This window comes from Schistocerca americana, chromosome 5 (assembly GCF_021461395.2).
Source record: "Schistocerca americana isolate TAMUIC-IGC-003095 chromosome 5, iqSchAmer2.1, whole genome shotgun sequence".
NCBI lineage: Eukaryota > Metazoa > Arthropoda > Insecta > Orthoptera > Acrididae > Schistocerca > Schistocerca americana.
Genome location: NC_060123.1, coordinates 63,613,690 through 63,636,510, shown reverse-complemented (window position 1 = coordinate 63,636,510; position 22,821 = coordinate 63,613,690). Strand labels below are relative to the sequence as shown.

Genomic DNA, 22,821 nt, shown 5'->3' with positions numbered 1-22,821 from the left:
GTGTTTCTATCATCAGAACTTCCGGTTTTGCTTCCGGTCTCCTCTGGTAAAAATTCGTCTGAGCTATCACCAAATAAATACACAGAATCTTCATCACTTATGGCCATAACTTCATCTAAAAGCTACTGCACATGCCTTTGTTCATCTTCATAACTTCTACGAGACATTTTCTTCCGCCACAATATCACTCTGTTACAAACAAACAACACTGAATAAAGACTGTAGCAATAATGCAGGGAAGCAATAATGGAAGTGTACACAAATAATACAGTAGAATGAAAAACTGACAGGAGTACAAACCTAAAATTATTAGCAACATAAAATGACACACCTGGTACCTTTGCTCTGGGGCTATGTGAATAATATGTAACTCACACAAAAAAATTAAAAAAGGAACTAAAATGCCATGTTTTCACTTCATTTGCACTTAACAAGTTTATTTGGAGCAAACTAAAGCAGGATATTGAAAAAAAGTAAATGGCCCCAAGGGGTCGGTATGCCAACTATATCATGGCAATCAATGTGTTAAGGTATCACATATCAAAATATCTGCACTTATACCCCTTACAAACCATACTAACTGCATCACCACACTTAGGTAATTGTTCTCAGTATGTATTTTTTATGGTGATTTATTTCTGTGGAGGGAAATGCCTTACACATAGACACAATGCCTGTTATCCACCAACAAAACAATTAATGTAGCAGTAACTCACAACATTCGGAGCAAATATAACATCTGCTTACAAACTTCAGTTAGAGAATTGCTGCTTAATGTGAAGTAGTGAAGGCTTAATGCAATTTAATCATAAATAGAACAATTTGTTCTGTTACAGTTTTATGAATAAATTAGCCATCTCCTCAAGAAAACCTTATGAAACCGACAAGCATGTCATGAGTTAAAGACTACAGTACCTCTGCATCGAAGATGATTACAAAACTTTGATACGATACTGCTAGTGGATGGAGCATTAGGAATTTTATAACAACTGTTGACAGTATCCCACTAACGGATAAATCATCTGAATTGTGTAAATGAACAGATGAAATGAAACATCGTATGGCTAGGGCCTCCCGTCGCATGGGCCAGTTGCCTGGTGCAAGTCTTTCGAGCTGATGCCACTTCAGCGACTTGCGTGTTGATAGGTAGTCATAGATAAAAGTTGATTTTGTGACATATATAATCAGTAAAGATTATTTTACTATCTCTCTCATTTAAGATACATTAATATACACAACAGGTTATTAAAACAGCAGTGACCATCTAGACATATACACAGTCAAAACGAACTAACTAGGAAGGTGAAAAATGTCTCCTCAAAGCTGCGGCTTCATTTGCCATTTCGGATTCACTTCTCCATCCAGTTTCTTCTTTGTCATGCTTTTCCAGCTCACGATATATTTCATCATTTTCCTTAAAATCCCCAGGCCTTCTTGGAATTACATGAACATGTACATGCTGAAAAAAAAAGAAAAACAATATTAATAACTGATCCATTTATACTAAAAGATGTTGCACTACAAATTCAACTGCAAAGCAGGTTATGAAATTAAGTTTTGGCTAACAAATTCCTCTCTTATAAGAGCTAGACTGTTCACAATATTACACCCTGTGAAATGCAAATATATTCTGCTACTTTATGGTAATGGAAATTCTACAAAAGAAACAACAAACAAAAATGTGCAAAAGCAACATTCCATTTCCAAATGATAGGTAGCACATAAACACACACAACATATTCATAAGAATGAAACCTTGAATGTTGGTTCAATTTTCTAATGTGTTTCACGTGTGTACACATATCCACCATTCACCTCTATGTACTTAAAATGGTCTTTACTCACTTCTGTTTATTCTACTTTCATACACCTATTCAGTTCCATGTACTCCACACTCAGAGTTTGCATTCCATCACCTGACAACTTCCAGGTCATCAGCACAGAGTAAATAATACTTTCATCAACTTTATCTCCAACTGCACACTACATCAAGACAGAGAGGTCACTAGTTTATGAGCAAGCGCATATTGTCATCACAAACACGTCGTATTACCATGGTAGTTTTCACTGATAAACTAGTCTCTGATAATTACATTACTCAATAAGGTCTCAAACAGACTTCAATTTCACTAGACACAAGCACGATATTTAATTGCAAACATGTTTTTTTCTGAGGCTACACTAGAAGGTTTTATTTGAAACTGGACCCAGCAATAATTTACATATTACTGATAAAAGGAATTCTCTGTAACAAATATGCACAGAAAAAGAAAGATACCAAAAATACTACTGGTAGCTTTGAAAAATGTGGGTTTCTTCACCTAAAAAATAGAGGAATGGACTGACTGGAAAAGATATTGCAATCAGTCAGCAAGAAAGTCACTCAATCCCTTTTGTCAGGGTACACACAGAAAAGCAGAATGAGAGGGAAATCAGTTTTAAAATGGCAGCAGCAGACTTCTTTTAAAAACCCGTGAAGTTCAAAACCACAAATGAGCAGCTGACGAAGGAAGCATATAAGAATACAGAATGGAGTGCAGACTAGGTTAAGGTGGCTGACAACAGAACAGAAGATAACAAAAAATAAACAGTGTAGTAATGTTGTTACACAAAATACAAGGCAAACAAACTTTTAAACATATATCATGGATGAAATCAAGAAATAAATACATAAATATGAAGGAGGAGAAGAGGAAAAAGATGGAGGTAGATCTATCTTGGAGTAACTGTACCTCCTAGATAAAGGCTGGTCAATATTTAACAGCATTACATACTTGCACACGGGTATAGTTTAAGGCTCAAGCGATAGAAGCTGCCACTTGGGTCACTACGCTGACAGGGTTGTCAGGGGCGCCACAGCTGTTAAGATTCTTGTACAGCATGTACCACAATTAGTAGCATTTGTTTGGGATGCTAAGCAGAGAGGGGTGCCCAAGTGCAAGATTCGTGCACAGTGCATTTCACAATTAGTACAGAAAAAAGTATGAGAGAACATAGGGGAGGCACCAACCTATAAGTCACTAGTGTGGAAGAAAGTTCTTTATTGTCCCGGCTTACAATCAGTCTTTGACAATAACACATCAGACACTTGCAAAAGAGAGTAATCCCTGATAATAGTATGGAGCTTCCTGAAGACATCTATTTTTTCCACAAAGGCAGCCTGCTGGCTGACCAACTCTTTCCTAAGCCTTTCAGGTAGTTCCTGCATACACTGACAGCCACTAATTTTTTGTATGACGGGTCATATTAAAAGGTGACTGATACTAGAGAAACCATGATCATTCTACCTGTACAATCCAAATTTGGCAAAAGTGCAAAAGAAAGTTACAGTTTGACATACAGACGAAAATGTGGCTAAACAATACAACAGCTGCATAAGACAAGTATTTTGGAATTTCTTGAAGAAAGATCTGACATGTTTTCCAGTCCCTCTTGCTTTGTTCTTGCACTGCATTAATTTTGTGCCAAGGTACCCCAACATTTTGTTACAACATTCTTCTAACAATGCAGTTGGCAATCCCAAGGAAAGAAGCATGTTTCCTTGTGGAGCACCTGGGAGACTGCTTGATGCAGGAACTTTACACACAAATATTTTCAGTCATTCAAACACTATGATGTTGGAGAACAAAGATTATGGTTTAAATTCCTGATGATGCAAGGTCATTATTATTACTAATTCTATGTCATTCACCAGCCACAGCTGGACAGACAGCATCAAGATACAACATTATCAAAATACATGAATACAACTCTACTATGATAGTAATTTAATACCAGAAGACATATTTAAGTTATAAATTAGATTACAATAATATCACAACAATAAAATAGATACAAGTATATAATTAAATATAATGGTTGCTTTTGGAGTAATGGAACTGAGCTGCAGCTCAAGTAAACATTATGCTATTACTAGAGAAGAATTCTTCAATATTGTAGAAGGGTTGCTCTTTTAGCTTACACAAAATAGTAGTTTTAAACTGCTCCCATGGTAAAGACTGAATGTCATCAGATAGAGCATTAAACAATCTTAGGGCCACCATTGGGAAGCTGTTTTGTGTCTTCGCTAATCGACACCTTGGCATATCGATACTGTCTTTGTTGCAAGTGCTGTATTTGTGAACTTCATTTCTCTTTCTGTAGATATCATGGTTTCTCTTTATGTGGAAAAGGCAGTTCAATATATACTGGCTGTAAACAGTCAGAACACCTAACCTGGTGAAAATTGGTTTACAGTGGTCTGTTTTTTTTGCTTGAAGTAATGATCCTCATTGCTTTCTTTAGCAGTAAAAGCACATTCTTGCAGCCTGCAGAATGGCCCCAAAACAACAGCCCATAACTTATGTGGCTGTGGAACATTGCATAGTACACAGTTAGCAGGTACTGTTCTGGTAGTATACTTTTCAGTTTCCTCAAGAGGTACAGGACCCGTGAAAGTTTGGAACATACATGTTTGATGTGCTGTTGCCAGGTTAATTTGGTATCGATGAGAAAGCCCAGAAGTTTAACATCTGCTGCGTTCCCAGTGCTCCAGTATTGCTGAGGCTGCATATCATCCTCTGTGTTTTTTCTTCATTAATTTTCATTTTGTTCATGATAAACCAGGCCTTAGCTTCACTGAACAAGACTTCTGTTTGTTGGACTGCCTGTACAACATTCTCTCCTTTTGAGAACAAGGTTGTATCATCCGCAAACTGCGAGGTGTGCCCATTGGAGCCTATGTCATTTACGAAGATAAGGAACAGCAACAGCCCTATTACCAATCCCTGTGGCACACCATGCTGTAGCTTCTTCTCACCTGAATCAGCTCCTTGCACGGAGACAATCCGTCATCTGTTTCTCAGGTAGGATTCAAGAGTTTGCAGGACAGATCCCCTTATACCATATGATATGTTTTTAGCTTTCTGAGCAGGGCCTTATGTGGGATGCAGTCAAATGCCTTAATAAGGTCACAGAGTACTAGTGCTATAGACTCTTTGTCTTCAAAACCCTGACTTATGTTTGTAACTAAGTCAAGTACAGCTGTTGTTGTTGACCTGCCCTTCCGAAAGCCATGTTGTGCATCATAAAAGAGACTATTTCCTTTTAAGTAACTTAATAGTTGTTCTTTCATTATCAACTCCATCACCTTCGCTAGTACTGGTATTATAGATATGGGCCTGTAGCTCGACACCTCATGTGGACTGCTTTTTTTGTAAACAGGCACTGTGCATGCTACTCTCAGGAAGTCTGGAAATTCCCCTGTGCGGAGGCTTTTATTTATTACTACAGTTAATGGCAGTGCAATTTCACTTGTTATAGTTTTTAACATAGTATAGGACATGCCACAGATATCAAGGATCCGTGAATATTTGTAGCTTTTTACAATTTTTATTATTTCTTTTGGATACACGCTCTTCCACATTACCAAGCTGCATTTATTTTCAAATTTCACAGCAGCTGCAGGATCTATTCCAAAGTCAGAAATTTCATCTACTATGTTTCCCACTATTTTTATAAAATAGTCATTAAACTCATTTGGACTGCAAGAATTAGAGCAATAGGTGGGCTTTTTCCTGTGCTCATTAACCAAATCCCATGCTGCTTTAGAAGGATTGTGAGCTTCTTCAATAAATCTGGCATTGCTTTCCTTCTTTGCTTTTTCTTCTTCCTTCTGTAAATCCTTTTGATCTGTAAATAACTAGAGTACAGTCTATCCTTAATATCCATATCTTTAGCAGCTCTGACCTTGTCATTTAGTATTTGGATAATACATTTTATTTTGGCTAGTCTAGGAATATACCACCCCTTTACTTTGTTAGTTTTTTGTCTACATATTGATTTAGCATTTGAATATCTTTTGGGTTTTAATGGAAAATGTTCATCAAATTTCACTTTAATGGTCTGGAACATGTGATCGAATGCAAAGTTTGATGGCAATTCATCAATTATTTGGTGCCAATCTATAGAAGACCCTGTAGTTTTGAAATCATCTAAGCTTTTTTTTTAATAACTCTATTTCTGAATACATAATTTGAATGCCAGCTGGGAATTTGTTGCATACTTACTGAGTTTGTCCATAATTTCATGATTACTGCATGGTGATCTGTTAGTATAGGGTCCACCACACTTACTTTGTAGTCCCAACTATTTGGGTTTGTCACAATTGTGTCGAGACAAATAGTTCCTCTTGTTGGCAGAAAGTTTCCTATGAATAGCCCATAGCTGCTTGTTCTAGGTCTAGATCTACACAAAATTTACTTACATCAATTTTATTGGCACTGAGTTTACTATTTACATACACAGCCACACAACATGGATAATAGTTTCTCTACACCATGCATTCACCATTTCTAAATATTCAATGTTTCTGTTGTATTCTGTTTCCGGTTGGGCTAGCCAGTGTTCACATATACGTATACATTGGGTCTCACTTCGTCAACAAACAGTGATAATGTATCAAGTTTTGTTCAGAGCCACTGCACATTTACACTCACTATAAGTAAGACAGCATTTTCTTCAATGATATCATTTCCTTTTTCACTGGAATGTTCTTGGTCTTGGGAGTTTATCGCACTGGTGCACTGGGCATCCTCCAGAATAAAAAACGTTTTATCACAATGTTCTTCTACCATATACTGTTGTCCATTATTTTATCTTTTAGGTCAACTATATATATAAATAAAATAACAGTAAAGCTACAAAAAACCTCAAATATGTTGTTGTTGTGATCTTCAGTCTAGAGACTGGTTTGATGCAGCTCTCCATGCTACTCTATCCTGTGCAAGCTTCTTCATTTCCCAGTACCTACTGCAACCTACATCCTTCTGAATCAGTTTAGTGTATTCATCTCTTGGTCTCCCTCTATGATTTTTACTCTCCACGCTGCCCTCCAATAATAAATTGGTGATCCCTTGATGCCTCAGAATATGCCCTATCAACCGATCCCTTCTTCTAGTCAAGTTGTGCCACAAATTTCACTTCTCTCCAATTCTATTCAATACCTCCTCATTAGTTATGTGATCTACCCATCTAATCTTCAGCATTCTTCTGTAGCGCCACATTTCGAAAGCTTCTATTCTCTTCTTGTCTAAACTATTTATCGTCCACATTTCACTTCCATACATGGCTACACTCCATACAAATACTTTCAGCAACGACTTCCTGACACTTAAATCTATACTCGATGTTAACAAATTTCTCTTCTTCAGAAAAGCTTTCCTTGCCATTGCCAGTCTATATTTTATATCCTCTCTACTTTGACCATCGTCAGTTATTTTGCTCCCCAAATAGCAAAACTCCTTTACTACTTTAAGTATCTCATTTCCTAACCTAATTCCCGCAGCATCACCCAATTTAATTCGACTGCATCCCATTATCCTCATTTTGCTTCTGTTGGTGTTCATCTTATATCCTCCTTTCAAGACACTGTTCATTGCGTTCAGCTGCTCTTCCAGGTCCTTTGCTGTCTCTGACAGAATTACAATGTCTTCGATGAACCTCAAAGTTTTTATTTCTTCTCCATGGATTTTAATTACTACTCCAAATTTTTCTTTTGTTTCCTTTACTGCTTGCTCAATATACAGATTGAATAACATCAGGGATAGGCTACAACCCTGTCTCACTCCCTTCTGAACCACTGCTTCCATTTCATGCCCCTCGACTCTTATAACTACCATCTGGTTTCTGTACAAATTGTAAATAGCCTTTCGCTCACTGAATTTTACCCCTGCCACCTTCAGAATTTGAAAGAGAGTATTCCACTATTGTCAAAAGTTTTCTCTAAGTCTACAAATGCTAGAAACATAGCTTTGCCTTTCCTTAATATATTTTCTAAGATAAGTCGTAGGGTCAGTATTGCCTCACGTGTTCCAACATTTCTACGGAATCCAAACTGATCTTCCCCGAGTTAAGCTTCTACCAGCTTTTCCATTCATCTGTAAAGAATTCGTGTTAGTATTTTGCAGCCGTGGCTTATTAAACTGATATTTCGGTAATTTTCACATCTGACAACACCTGCATTGTTTGGGATTGGAATTATTATATTCTTCTTGAAGTCTGAGGGTATTTCGCCTGTCTCAACATCTTGCTCACTAGATGGTAGAGTTTTGTTAGGCCTGGCTCTCCCAAGGCTGTCAGTAGTTCTAATGGAATGTTGTCTACTCCCAGGGCCTTGTTTCGACTTAGGTCTTTCAGTGCTCTGTCAAACTCTTCACGCAGTATCACATCTCCTATTTCATCTTCATCTACATTCTCTTCCATTTCTATAATATTGTACACAAGAACATCGCCCTTGTGTAGACCCTCTATATTATCCTTCCACCTTTCTGCTTTCCCTTATTTGCTTAGAACTGGGTTTCCATCTGAGCTCTTGATATTCATGCAAGTGGTTCTCTTTTCTCCAAAGGTCTTTTTAATTTTCCTGTAGGCAGTATCTATTTTACTCCTAGTGATATGCGCCTCTACATCCTTACATTTGTCCTCTAGCCATCCCTGCTTAGCCATTTTGAACTTCCTGCCGACCTCATTTTTGAGACATATGTATTCTTTTTTGCCTGCTTCATTTACTGCATTTTTATATTTTCTCCTGTCATCAATTAAATTCAATCTCTCTTCTGTTACCCAAGGATTTCTATTAGCCATCATTTTTTACCTACTCGATCCTCTGCTACCTTCACTATTTCATCTCTCAAAGCACCCATTCTTCTTCTACTGTATTTCTTTCCCCCATTCTTGTCAATTGTTCCCTCATGCTCTTCCTGAAGTTCTCTACAACCTCAGGTTCTTTCAGTTTCTCCAGGTCCCATCTCCTCAAACTCGCACCTCAAATACAACAACAGCGAACGCAATAACTTCAATTGTTATCTCAACAACATGTATAGATGTGACCATCTCAAAGTCAACCAGCACGGATTCCAAAAACATTGATCATGTGAAACTCAACTTGCACTTTTCTCAAATGACATCCTGTGACCAGATTGACAATTTTTTGGTTGGGAGGATACAAGTACCTTGGATGGACAGTCATCATTAGATGTACAAACAGCTTTGGGTGTGCCTCAGGGAAGCGTGCTGGGAACTTTGCTGTTCATAGTGCTTATTAATGACCTTGTGAACAACATTAATAGAAACTCAGACTTTTTGCAGAGGATGCAGTTTCATTATCAATATTACCTGAAAAAAGCTGCATAAATATTTAGTCAGATCTTCATAAGATTTCAAAGTGGTGCAAAGACAGGCAAACTGCCTTAAATGTTCAGAAATGTAAAATTATGCACTTTACAAAATGAAAAAAATAGTATCCCATGACTATAATATCAACAAGTCACTGTTGGAATTACTCAACTCATACAAACACCTAGGTGTAATAGTTTGTAGGGATATGAAATAAAATGGTCACACAGGTTCAGTCAGTCTACCAGCTGTGTGGGTAAACATCCATGAAGGAGATTGCTTAAAAATCATTTGTGTGACTCGCCCTAGAATATTGCTAAAGTTTGTGGTACACATAACAAACAGTCTTGACAGCAGATATTGAACAGACACGAAGAAGGGCTATATGAGTGGTCACAGGTTCGTGCAACCCAAGGGACAATGTCACAGAGATGCTGAAAGAACTGACCTGGTAGACACTTGAAGGTAGAAGCAAACTATCCCTTGAAAACCTACTTACAAAGTTTCTAGAACCAGCTTTAAGAGAAGAAGCTAGGAATATATTACACCCTCTTATATATTGCTCCCACAGGAATTGAAAACACAAAATCAGCCTAATTACAGAATGTGTGGCCGGCCGCTGTGGCCAAGCGGTTCTAGGTGCTTCAGTCTGGAACCGCGCGACCACTACGGTCGCAGGTTCGAATCCTGCCTCGGGCATGGATGTGTGTGATGTCCTTAGGTTAGTTAGGTTTAAGTAGTTCTAAGTTCTAGGGGACTGATGACCTCAGATGTTAAGTCCCATAGTGCTCAGAACCATTTTTGAACAGAATGTGCAGCGGCATTTAGGCATCCTTTCTTCCCATGTGTGTAAGTGAATGGAAAAGGGAAAAAAATGGTAATAACTGATATAATGGGATCTACCCTCTGCCACACACTTCACAGTGGTTTGCAGAGTACAGATGTAGATGTAGAATGTTGACCTATTCTAATGTGTTTTACAACAGAAAGGTGGCAAGACATATCAATAATTAACAACCAGTCTCATCCCCTTCATCCTTCTCAAAGGCAATAGAAAATAATTGTATATATATAAACTGTAACACACCTCTCTCAAAATAAGATATTTCAATCTTGATTTGGATATTGAACACACCCCTCCACAGATCACACTGCTTTTCAATGCACAAATCAGATTACGCCACATTTCAACTACAAAATTTGCTAACCGGTATTTTCAGTGACTTATCAAAAGCATGTGACTGTGCAGTTGACAGTATTCTCCAAAAGAAGCTCAAATATTATTGTATCAGAGATATTGCTGGTGACCGGTTTTCATACTGTTTAGCTATAAAATCTTGTGTTGCATTAATAAACTCTGGAAGTGCACAAAATAAAACAGTACTTCAGAATGGGAAATAATCACTAGAAGTGTATTGCAGGGATTAAAACTGAGTCTTCTTGTGTCCTTGTGACACACATATGATTTTCCTTTATACATCCAACAAGCAGAAATAAATCTCCTTGCTGTCACTGCAAGTATTAAAATCCAGCCCAATGGAGAAACTTCACTTTTTGAAAATGTAAATGATATTTAATTGAAAATTAATAACTAGTTCTCTGCAAATTGAGTGTCACTGAACTTAGATAAAAGACGTTACACGCAATCAGAATTACAAAATGCCTGACCATGTGATTAAAAATACTGCATGAGGCTAAATCAATAAATGAAACAGATTATTCTAAATCCAGTGGATAAGCAAATTCTAAATCCAGTGGATAAGAACCTGAATTGGAAGTCATATGTTACAGATCCTTAACATCTAAACTCTGCAACTCTTTTGTTATGTATAATATCAAATTTTGGAGATAAAACTGTAAGAAGGTTCACTTACTTTTCCTATTTTCATTCACTAAAGTCTTACAGCATCAAATTCTTGGGGAACTCATCACAGAGAAAAAAAAGTGCTTATTGCACAGAAGTGTCTAATAAGAATAACATGTGGTGTCCCCTCTGGAAACTCTAATGGACAGTTCTTTTTAACAGTTGGTATCTCGACAATAGCCTTACCATACATTTACTCCCTAATGAAGCATGTTATCAACAATCAATCACAGTCTGAAAACAGCAACAACACTCATAAATATGATATTAGAATGGGAAACAATTTACACTATCCATCATACAGCCTTACTGTACCACAGAAAAAAAGTGAGGCATTCACCCATAAAAATTTTTGACCATCTATGACGGGACAATCAATTCTGTCCAACAGCATTCCTGGCCACTTTGGTTTGTAGCACTATGCATTTTCTGCACAGGGTAGTGCTGCACATTGACCGTGGTCCCACTCTTGAGGAAGTTGATAAGCAGAGGGCATCTGCAGTTGAAGAGCAACATTTGCTGAAGCACTAAAAACATCATCATCTGCTATTGTAAATATTAAAATGTCATTAGCTGCCACAGCTAGTATAAACAATCAATCAGCATCATCCACTTCAAGTAGGAAAAGCAACAGAAACAAGAAACCTGTGGTACAACAGGATTTTTGGTATCCAGCCATAATAAAAACTCCAAGATAACAGTGTTAAACGAAAGGAGAAATACCACCAGTGCTCACTCCCCTGTTCTAAAGATTATGACACTAAATGTGCAGTGCCTCAAGAACAAATATTGTGAACTTGAAATAGCAGTAAGTAACACCCAACCTGATGTCTTGTGTATTACTGAACATTGGTGTAAGGACCAAGAAATTAGTAGTATTCATATTAATCCATTTAAACTGGCAAATAATTATAGTAGGAAAATTGCAAAAGGTGGTGGAGTCGGTATTTACCTTAGACAAGAGTTAGAATTTATGAAGAGATGTGAAGCAGAGAACTTAAGTATTGAAAAGTGTTTTGAAGCAGGTGCCGTCCAGCTATATGGCCTGATGAAAAAAGTCATAGTCATAACAGTGTATAGATCACCATGTGGAAACATAGAAGTCTTTTTTGATAAATTAGAATTGTTGCTAAATACTATTTACAAAAAAGAAACTGTGATTATTCTTTGTGGTGATTTCAATATTAATTTTCTAGTTGAAAGTCAACAAAAAAGGCAATTTTTGGACATATTAAAGAGTTTCAACATGTCACCACACATAAACAATTCAACTAGAATAACAAATACCTCCAATAGCCTCATAGATAACATTTTCTCAAATATGTCAGAAACTGACATAGAGGTAACAAACATAGATTTAGGATTGTCTGACCACAATGCTCTCACCACTGAAATCCCTTTAAGGTCGAAGGAAGATAAAGGTGTAAATAATATTTACAAAAGAAACTTCTCTGTGGACAGCTGTAATCAGTTCATAAGTATCTTAGAAAATGAAAATTGGTTAGATGTTATGAAACAGTCAAGTACAGATGAGGCATATAGTGTATTTGCATCGATTTATATGATGAACTTTGAGATGTGTTTTCCAAAGAAACTGACCAGAATCAAGTCTACTGGATACGTAAAATCAAGTTCTTGGATGACCCTTGGAATTAAGAAATCATGTGAAAACATGAAAAAACTGAATTCAGAGTTGAGGGAGTGTACAAATATTGATTTTATAGAATATGTAAAGAGGTATAGGAAAATATACCGCAGAGTAATTGCAAATGCAAAAAGTTATTAAGCAACAATACGGAAATAAAACAGTCCAGAAATAAAACTAAAATAGCATGGGAAATTGTGAGAAAAGAAACCGGGGTACCTACCAAAGACAAGGAAATTATTCTAAAAGATGAGGAGAATAAAATGGTAGATAAATATGCCATGCCTAATTATATAAATAATTACTTTTTAAATGTACCCCAGACATTAAGCAGGAATCTTGGGGAGCAGATTAAGATTGAAGCACCCAAGGCAGCCAGCAGTATGATGGCAGTTCCAACAAACGAAAAGGAAGTTTTAAAAGTGATTAAAAGTCTGAAGTCCAAGATGTCAGCTGGAGTAGATGAGGTGCCAATAATATTAGTAAAGAAAACAGCTAATCAGATAGCGAAACCATTGGCGCACATAGCAAACTTGTCAATGGCTGAGGGCGTGTTTCCACAAAAACTGAAAATTTCTAAAGTCATTCCCCTGTTAAAAAAGGGTGATAAACTTAAAATAGAAAACTACAGACCTGTCTCACTCCTCTCAACTTTCTCTAAAGTTTTAGAGATACTAATGAAATATAGAGTCACACATTATCTTAATATGCACAACCTGATAAACAGTAATCAGCATGGATTTCAAGCTGGGAGAAGTACCGAAACAGCTGTACTAGAATACACAAAAGAAATAATCACTAAATTGGAAGAGGGAAATAGTGTAATTGGGATAAATCTAGATTTGTCAAAAGCCTTTGACACTGTTGACCACAGCATACTTTTGAAAAAGCTTGAAGCTATAGGTATCAGAGGACCGGTAAAAAAGTGGTTTGAGTCTTATCTGGAAAAGAGGATGCAGGTGGTTGAAATTACAGCACCAAATATTAATCAAAAAATTAAACTAAGATCAGATCCAAGGGAGGTCACAGTAGGAGTACCCCAAGGAAGTGTATTAGGCCCCTTGCTGTTCCTCATTTACATTAATGATATTCAGGTGTCAGAGAGAAAAGCTAGAATCATGTTATTTGCTGATGATACTAGTTTAATAGTTAGTGATACGAAGCAGTCATTGCACAGTACTGTGAACCATGTCCTACAAGATATACAAAAATGGTTTAGTGCTAACACTGAATGCAAAAAAAAAAAAACTAATTATGTGCAATATGGAAAAATAAGTGAACAGGATGACCTGAATCCCACCATGGAGGGCAAACAACTTGAAAGAGTACAGTGTGCAAAATTCCTGGGTATGCACATCGATGAGAAGATTAATTGGAAGGACCATGTGGCGAACTTAGCACTAAAACTAAATTCAGCATGTTTTGTGCTTAGAATAATTTCAAGAGTTTGTAGTAATGACTGTACCAGATTAGTATATTTTGGCTATTTTCAGTCCATTGCATCCTATGGGATAGTATTCTGGGGAAAAACAAATTGTCGTCTAAATGAGATTTTCAAATTACAAAAGCGTGCTATTCGGATAATGACCCACAGCCCACCTCAAACACATTGTAGGCCCCTTTTTAAAGCATCGAAAATTTTAACAATTCCATCATTATACATTCTGAAATGTCTGTTGGTGATCAAAAGAAATCAGGACAAAATGAAAGCCAATACAGACTTCCATAATTACGATACACGGCAATGTAGAGATCTCCACATACAAGCTGTAACAAGGACCCGAAGCCAGAAACATGTATGTAATCAAGGCATCAAACTTTTTAATGCACTACCAAAACATATCAAAGAGCTGGAAATGAGGATAAATTTAAAACTGTTCTAAAGAACCACATGCTTGACAAATGCTATTGCTTGACAAATGCTATTACAGCATAAGCGAATATCTCTGCGCAACTGTATAAAATATATGTTTAAGTTAATGTGACTAATGAAATTACATCAGTGCATAATAAATTATGTTATAAAAACACTTATTAGTTGTACATTGTATTAAACATAAGATAAATTAATATGAATTCAGCACAGATACAAATTTTGTAAAGATATTATATAGTTGTTAAAATGTACCCTGACAAATTCTATATCACAAATGTGATCATTGGGATGATAATAAATAAATAAATAAACAAATAAAAGTTGCACAATAATGCCCAACCTCACACTGCCTATTGGACAAAGGCAATGCTTAAGCGATTTGGTTGGGAAACATTGCAACATCCTCCCCACAGCCCAGATCATTCACTGTGTCATTTTCACCGTGTTGCTAACCTGAAGAAGGACATGCATAGACTTCCGTTTCAGTCGGGTGAGGAAGTAAAACAATGGGTTCAGTTGTGGATCTGTCAGCGACCAACCGTCCCAGTGGGATAAATATATTAACATGTGTGGTAAATATTTTTGAATGGAACTATTCCATGCTCTTGTTGTTGCACGTGTTTGGTTTTCATTTGACTAGTTATGTACAGAATTTGATGGAAAAAAATTAACTTCAAACACAAATTGAAATCGTATCTGCTTGACAGTTCCTTCTAATCCCTAGAAGAATTTCTGAATGTGTAGTCCCAGTAGTAGTATTATTTTGTGTGTGTGTGTGTGTTAGTAGTATTATTTTGTGTGTGTGTGTGTGTGTGTGTGTGTGTGTGTGTGTGTGTGTGTGTATGTGTGTGTGTGTGTGTGTGTGTGTGTGTGTGTGTCAGAGAAAGGTGAGAGAGACAATGTAAAAAAAAAAAAAAAAACACCCTTAAGAAATTGTGGAAATGGTCAGGATGTTGCCATATTTTCTAGATATACTTTAATTATAAAACTAATTCATTCCATATACAGCAAGATGTCACAATTATGATCCATGGAATATGAATATAAATAATAAAGTCGTACAATTATTATCTATGCCTGCTTCTTGATAATACAGGGAGAAGTTACACATGTTTGTGGGGCATGAGTTTGTTTTACAAGAGTTTTGTATGTTTCATAATCAGTTTATACAACTGAAAATCTTTTTTAATATGACCAAAAATGTTTTCTGCTTAGGTAAAATGTAGCTTTTATGACTTACATGCTTTCCCATGTTGGTGCCTCAAATAAGGACAGTGCGAGGCAGAGTTGTAAGCCTACACCTTTTATTACCCAATTCGTAAATTGAGCATGCATTAAAGGAAACCAAGAAGAAATTAGCAAACAGAATTAAAGTTGATGGAGAGAAATAAAAACACTGAGGTTTGTCAGCGATATTGCAGCACTATCAGTGACAGCAAAAAAATTGGACGAACAGGTGAACAGAATGTATAGTGTAAGACTGCAGAGTCTCGCAGCAGTAACACTGAATACAAAGTTCTCATGTTTTCAATTGCATCTAAAAGACTAAAATTACGTGAGCTTTTGGCCAAACATTCCTTCGCCACTTGAAAATGGCCAAGCAGTGCTTGTCTGAAAACTTATGTAATTTTAATCACTTGACACAGCTGAAAGCCCGAGAACTTTTTATTCAGAATGTATAATGTCTCAAAAGGAAGTTATGAGATGGACATCAACAGAAGTAAAACAAGGATGATGGGATGTAGATGAATTAAATATGGTGATGTTGAAGGAATTTGATTAGTGAAGGAGACACTAACTGTAGTACAGGAGTTTTATTACATGGGCAGGAAAATTAATAGGCCAGTCTAAGTGGAGAGGATATAAAATGCAGGTTGACAACAGCAAAAAAAGTTTTTCTGAAAGCGAGAAATATGTAAACATTTGATATAAATTTTAGTATTATGAAACCTTTTCTGAAGGTATTTGTCTGTAAGTGAAATGATTATGATAATTAACAAGAAGGGAACAGAAATTCCTGAAATGTGATTTTATAGAAGAGTGAAGAGGATTAGATAGTTATATCAAAAAATTAATGAAGTAGTACTGAATAGAATTGGGGTAAAAAGAGATTTATGAAACTTTATGATTAAAAAGGGGATGACGGAACAACTCTTGATGTGTCAAGGAATAATGAAGGAAAGAGTGTGTGTGTGTGTGTGTGTGTGTGTGTGTGTGTGTGAAGAACAGGAAGACCTAGTAAGAGAAGACAACATCATGATAATTGGGGATCTGAATGCTCAGATTGGCACGAACAGAAATGGATACGGAAGACGAAATGTTGAGGGTGAAGAAATTCTAAATCTGTGCATAAGAAATCATCTTTTAGTGAAGAATACACTCTTCAAGAAACAAGATAGCCATAAGATTACTAGATATGGCTGGTGTAGCAAATCTAAGACAATTAACAGACAAATTAATTGGAGGAAAAGTAAGGGACACCAAAGTCATACCAAGTGAGCACTAGTGGCCACAGGTTACTAGTAGTTGATCTAAATTATAAGAAGAAAAGTTTGAATACTGTACAAAGAATGCCAAAAATTAAGGAGTGGCAGTTGAAAGAAGAAGAAAATAAGAAAAGTTCCTAAAATCCAGAAGCACAAAAGTTGCCAATAACTGAAAGGGGTAGTGTAGAGGATAAGTGGAACCAATTTAGAACATCAACAGTTAATAGTGCTGTGCAGATATGAGGCAAAACAAAAGGTAAAGTGAAGGACGAAGAAACCAGTTGGTGGAACGACAGAGTAAAAGACGCAATTAAAAAACGTAATATGATAAAGAAAAACATGGAGTTTGAAAAAAGAAATCAGAACCAGTACCTAGTGCCAAAAGATGAACACAAGGTGACAACACTGGAGAAGGAATACCGACAAAAGAAACTCCAAGCAAAGAGAATTGTGAAAGAAGAAAAGGTGAAGAGTTGGGAAATATTCACCTAGATAGCAAAGAGAACCAAAAACTACTATATGGGTTACTGAAAAGTAAAAGATCGGACAGAGAAGACACAAAAGCGATTGAAACAGAGGATGGGGATATTATCAGGGATGTGGAAGGTATCAGAGAAGAGATGAAAAATGGGGAAGGTGCACAAGAAAGTGACACTGAAGTCATTGAATTAGAGGAGGAGCAGGATCCAATCTCTTGGTTAGAAACTGAGAATTCTCTGAAATAGATGAAAAGCGGGAAGGTGGTTGGAGTAGATGAGCTCACAGCAGATATAATTAAAGCCGCAGTAATCCATGGGATACAATGGTTCCACTGGGTACTGGGGGTGATATGGAAAGAAAACAAAGTGCCAGATGAATGGAAAACAGGAATTATAATACCATTGTTCAAGAAAGGTAGCAGAAAGAAATGCACCAACTACTGAGGAATCACACTGTTATCACACTGCCTTAAGATAATGGGAAAGGTCATAGAAAAAAGATTGCGGAAAATTCTAGAACAGCATGGGTTCAGAAGAAATAGAGGAACAATAGATCTCATTTTCTCCCTCTGTCAGTAAATGGAAAAGTATTGGGAAAAAGGAAAGGACTTGATAGTAGTATTCAAGGATTTGGAAAAAGCATATGACAGTGTAGCAAGGGATAAAGTATGGGAATGCTGAGAAAACATAATGTTCCTGATTCATTAATTTAAAAAGTCCAGATGCTGTACAAGGGTTGTGAGAGCAGTGTACAAGTAGTAGGGTGTGGAAGATCAAAATGGTTTAAGACAAAGAGAGAGGTTCAGCAAGGCAGTTCGCTCTCCCCTTTACTCTTTATTACACTTATCGACACAATCATGAAAGAAATCAAGGCAGAAGAAAATGAAGATCTCAATCCTTTTGTTTTTGCTGATAACATCGTCATTTGGGGAGAGGCGGACATGGAGGTTTAGAGGAGACTAGGTAACTGGAACACAAAATTTAAAATATTCACATTAACTGTGAGTAGGAACATGACAGTGGCAATGAAGATGAGCAGGACACCCACACCTTGTCACATCATACTGGAGGGGGAGAAGGTTGAACGTGTGAAAAGCATCGCATCACGCAATGGAAGTTCCAAACTAGAAGTCTTAAACAGAATAACAAAAGAATCTAGCTTCTTCCACCAAGTACAAAATCTAATCTGGGACCAGGAAGTCCCTCAAAGAGCCAAACAGACCATTTATAAAACTTACCTCCTGCCAATCCTGATGTATAGTCTAGAGGCCTGTGTCATAAATAAGAGGGAAGAGAGTCAAATGCAAGCAGGTGAAATTAAGTTCCTTAGGTCAGCTCTACAAAAAACTAGGAGAGAGACAGAGTCAGGAATGATTATGTAAAGAGAGACCTGCAGGTGACATTGACAACAGAGGAGAGGACGAGTGCTTTGAGACTGAAGTGGTTCGGTCATGTGAAGAGAATGCACCCAACTCAAACCCCACACCAGTATTTGGAGATGGAGGTACCAGGAAGAAGACCAGTTGGGCAGCCTAGAATGAGATGGACAGACCAGGTTAAGGAGATATCAAGAGGAGACAAGTAACATGGGATGTAGTGCAGAGGGAAAAGCTATACCAGGACAAAAACCAATGGAGGCATATCATTCACCAAGTTCCTACCCAGTGCGCTGAAAGGAAATTCTGATGATGATGATGATGATGTTGCGTGTGTGTGTGTGTGTAAACAAGTGTGCAGAGCTGCATCAAACCAATCTTTGCACTGTAGATAACAATAACAGTAACAGCAGCAACAACTCAGTTCAAACCAATATTTTTAGCTAGAGAAATCCAAATCACTTTCAGAGCTCTTCAGTTATGAATTAGTAATATTTATGTCTAATGGTCAATGAAATTTTTCCACATAGACAACTGATATTGCAAGTCAAGTACAACTAAAATGAAGAATTGCAATGTAGGTACATCACTAGAAAACATTTACCCATATTGGAATAGTTACGGCACAAATAAAACAACCTCCCAGAAGGTTATCGTTAAAATACTGGAATTGTTCCTTGTTCTGTTAAATTCAGTACAATCCTGCACCACAAGTAAGACGTGCACTTTTTGTTGCATTAACAGGTAAAAAAGAACATTTGACTAGATGAACAACACTTCCTTACTAGTCACCAAAAACAGCAGTTCTTAGCAATCACTGAAACAGCAGCAAATGGTTGATGGTAACAACAGCCAGATACATGGTCGCTTACACCCAAGATTAACTGTCCTCCTTTATTTCATACTGGCACTCAACCCACACAGCTCTACAGTTTATCATCACTGCTACAGAAGTACACTGCGCTTACTGAAATGTCTCTGCAGCATTCATATCCGGTTATGTAGCCAGTGATATCAAAAAGAATGTTGAAAATGTTTGTGTAATACCACATTAAGAGAGAAAAAATAGTACCCACTGAGGCACCCTAATTAAATAATTAAACATACTGTGCAATTAAAATAGGTAGTGGAAACAGACTTACAAACACATGCTGCCCAGCATCAACTCCATCTTGAACTGTAATTGTGGACGAGTTTGCTTTGTACTCATTTTCCACAGACTTCTGCACTTTTTGCACAGCACTGAATAAATCTGATATTTCATGTTTAGTTAGGTCTTGTATTCGCTTTGCTGGTCTTATAGGTGCTACAAGAACATCTGATTATAGTTGTAAGGAAAAACCTTTGAAACCATGTAAACTATAGCAAGTAACAGGCAAAAATACAGAAGAGAAAAAGAAAAAGAAGAAAAAAGTCACTAACTCCACTAATATTGTGTCATAAACACACTGAACAATCAAGTAGCTAAGAAACTAAATCTTAGTTTATGCTCCTTTCAAGGCTGATCACTCATCTTAATACCCAATCATGGAACTTTCATTATCCTCCAATGTCAAGATATACACTACCAATAGGAGAGCTGTGAAATAATAATAGGCAATTTACATTGAGAGGACCTCATTTCAACATGTTCCATGAAGCACGTAATAAAGAATAAACCAAATTATTGATACAAATAAGAGAGGGAAAGAAAAAAACTCTGGAAAAAACCTCAATGACAGCTTCTTTCATAGCATGTTGTATTTCTCACCCATGCTCAATTAACAGCACAGTTTATCACAACTTGATTGAATTTTCTCATTTTGTGAGAACTGAAGGGCGATCTGTTTAATTGTTAATTTTTCAACAACAGCCAAGATCACATAAAATATTTTTTTTTTACTTAAGACAATTGGTTAAACAGATTATGCTGTCATCTTCAAGTCTTAAAATCTATTGTTGTGAAACATGTTCATGTACACTGATCTCACACACAAAAGTCATGTGGATAAAAATAGCACATTATAAAAGGTTTGTCATCACTAAAATATTTGAAAACATAAAGCAGCTTGTGCAACAAGCTATGTCCATACACATATTGCTCACAGTTGCTTGTTGCATCACACAAAACGTGATACACAATAGCACAAGTGTTTACATATGCTGGACATATTCTAAACAGTGCAAATCCACTTTCAATGGAGTTGTAATTATAACTTTTTATTTTGGATTTACAGTAATAATTCACCTATACACAATGCTTTCATATTACACTGTTTGGATTTCATATATATATTTCTTGATTTTAAGAATAATATTTAAAACAAATTTAGAAGAAAAAATAAGAACAATATGATGATAATTATTCTTTCTGTCTGCTTTTGTTTAATATCTTGTACATAAAACATTAATATTATCCAGTATTTTTCATCATTATCATTTTTCCACAATTCTAAAGCTCATATTTTGGTCAACTGATGTAAAATAATATCACCATTATTCTTTTTGTTATTCTGAAAACTGAATATCTTTCTTGTCCTTAAAGTGAAATAATTATACTTTAATTAATTCCAGTATTTTCACATAAAACAGTTGGCACAAGTCCAACTAACAGCAAAACAGTGAAATTTACTTGTATCGCATTTATACTAAAATTACTTGAATAAGCATATATAGCTTCACACTTATTCACACCATCTTAGAAAGAGACTTATTAATGTAAAAAACACATATGTACAACTAACAAAATATCAACCACTCAATTGTTCAAGAACGCATCTTTTAGGCTCAGGCTTTGTGTATACCTGTAAATGTAGTAGTTGGCTTCTAGACTAAAGTGAATAACAGAAACTGTAAGAATAGTCTATTTGCAAATTGAGTTGGCTTAAAAAATCCAAACATTTACATGAAACGATCATACTCCACAACAATAAAATCTGGAGTGAATTTGTGATAGCTACAATAACTTTTCTCTTTATTCAACACTTTTATTAAAGTCTTCAAGACTTCTTAGAATCAAATGGAGGAAGCTGCTATGATCACAATAGCTTTATGTGAAGATGCAGTTGGCAAATAAAATGATAGTTCCACTTACCTTTCTTTATTTTGGAACAAAGATATACTTTAGAAGGGAGAAGTGTGAGACCTACTAAAAACACCAGTGTGACCCCACATATAGAACATGAGTGTCTTTTTACATAATTAAAACAGGTCCAAAATCATAAGGCACATAGGATTAAACCAAATCTTTTATTTATGGCTATGTTAAATAACCACATTTGTTCAAATCTCTAAATCTTTCGACTGCAGCATTTGTTGCTGATGAGAAAACATAACTTCTCAGTACACTGTATAAGTCAGTGCAATAACTGTTAGGAAAGAGGAGCAATGTACTGGCATGTATTGTCCTCTAAATGCTTTTTGTTTTCCCCAGAACACACACACACACACACACACACACACACACACACACACACACACACACACACACAATACGTTTCCTTTAAAGCTCAAGACACTATATGAATGTCTGATGGACATCCACAATTTCAAATTTCTATCGACCTATATCAACACAGACTCCAAGATCAGTAATCACTCTTTAAATTTATTCATCATGTTTGTGCCAAATTCAGTCTTCCGTTACATGTCAACTTTCACATCTACACAACAATAATTTTATCAGCACAGTCTTCTAAAATTTAATTTTTGTTTCTTTTTCAATTATACAGTTAACTGTTCTGCTTATTTGTGCAGATTTACAGCTACATCACTATTATAATCACAACTTGTGTTACAACCCAGATATTTCAAATATGGCACCTGCTCAATTAATTTGGTGTTAATTACCATTCTTGACCACACATGGTATTTACCTCGAAAACCCATAACCTTCATCTCATGTAATGAAATTTCAGGACAGTATTCTCTATACACTTCATTTGCCAATGTTCTGCTAACTGG

General features: G+C 36.3%; 1 protein-coding gene across 1 annotated transcript in view; it reads right to left on the bottom strand.

The window, feature by feature from the left end:
* Window positions 1-1,143: 1,143 nt before the first annotated feature.
* The window catches only part of LOC124616103 (nitrilase and fragile histidine triad fusion protein NitFhit), a 59,893-nt gene continuing 38,215 nt past the window's right edge, over window positions 1,144-22,821 (bottom strand). The window contains exons 6-7 of the mRNA XM_047144362.1: window positions 20,022-20,197; window positions 1,144-1,459 (exon numbers count right to left, since the gene is read on the bottom strand). Of these exons, the coding sequence (XP_047000318.1) occupies window positions 1,295-1,459; window positions 20,022-20,197 (341 nt within the window). The 3' untranslated portion in view covers window positions 1,144-1,294. The remainder of the gene's footprint in view (window positions 1,460-20,021; window positions 20,198-22,821) is intronic.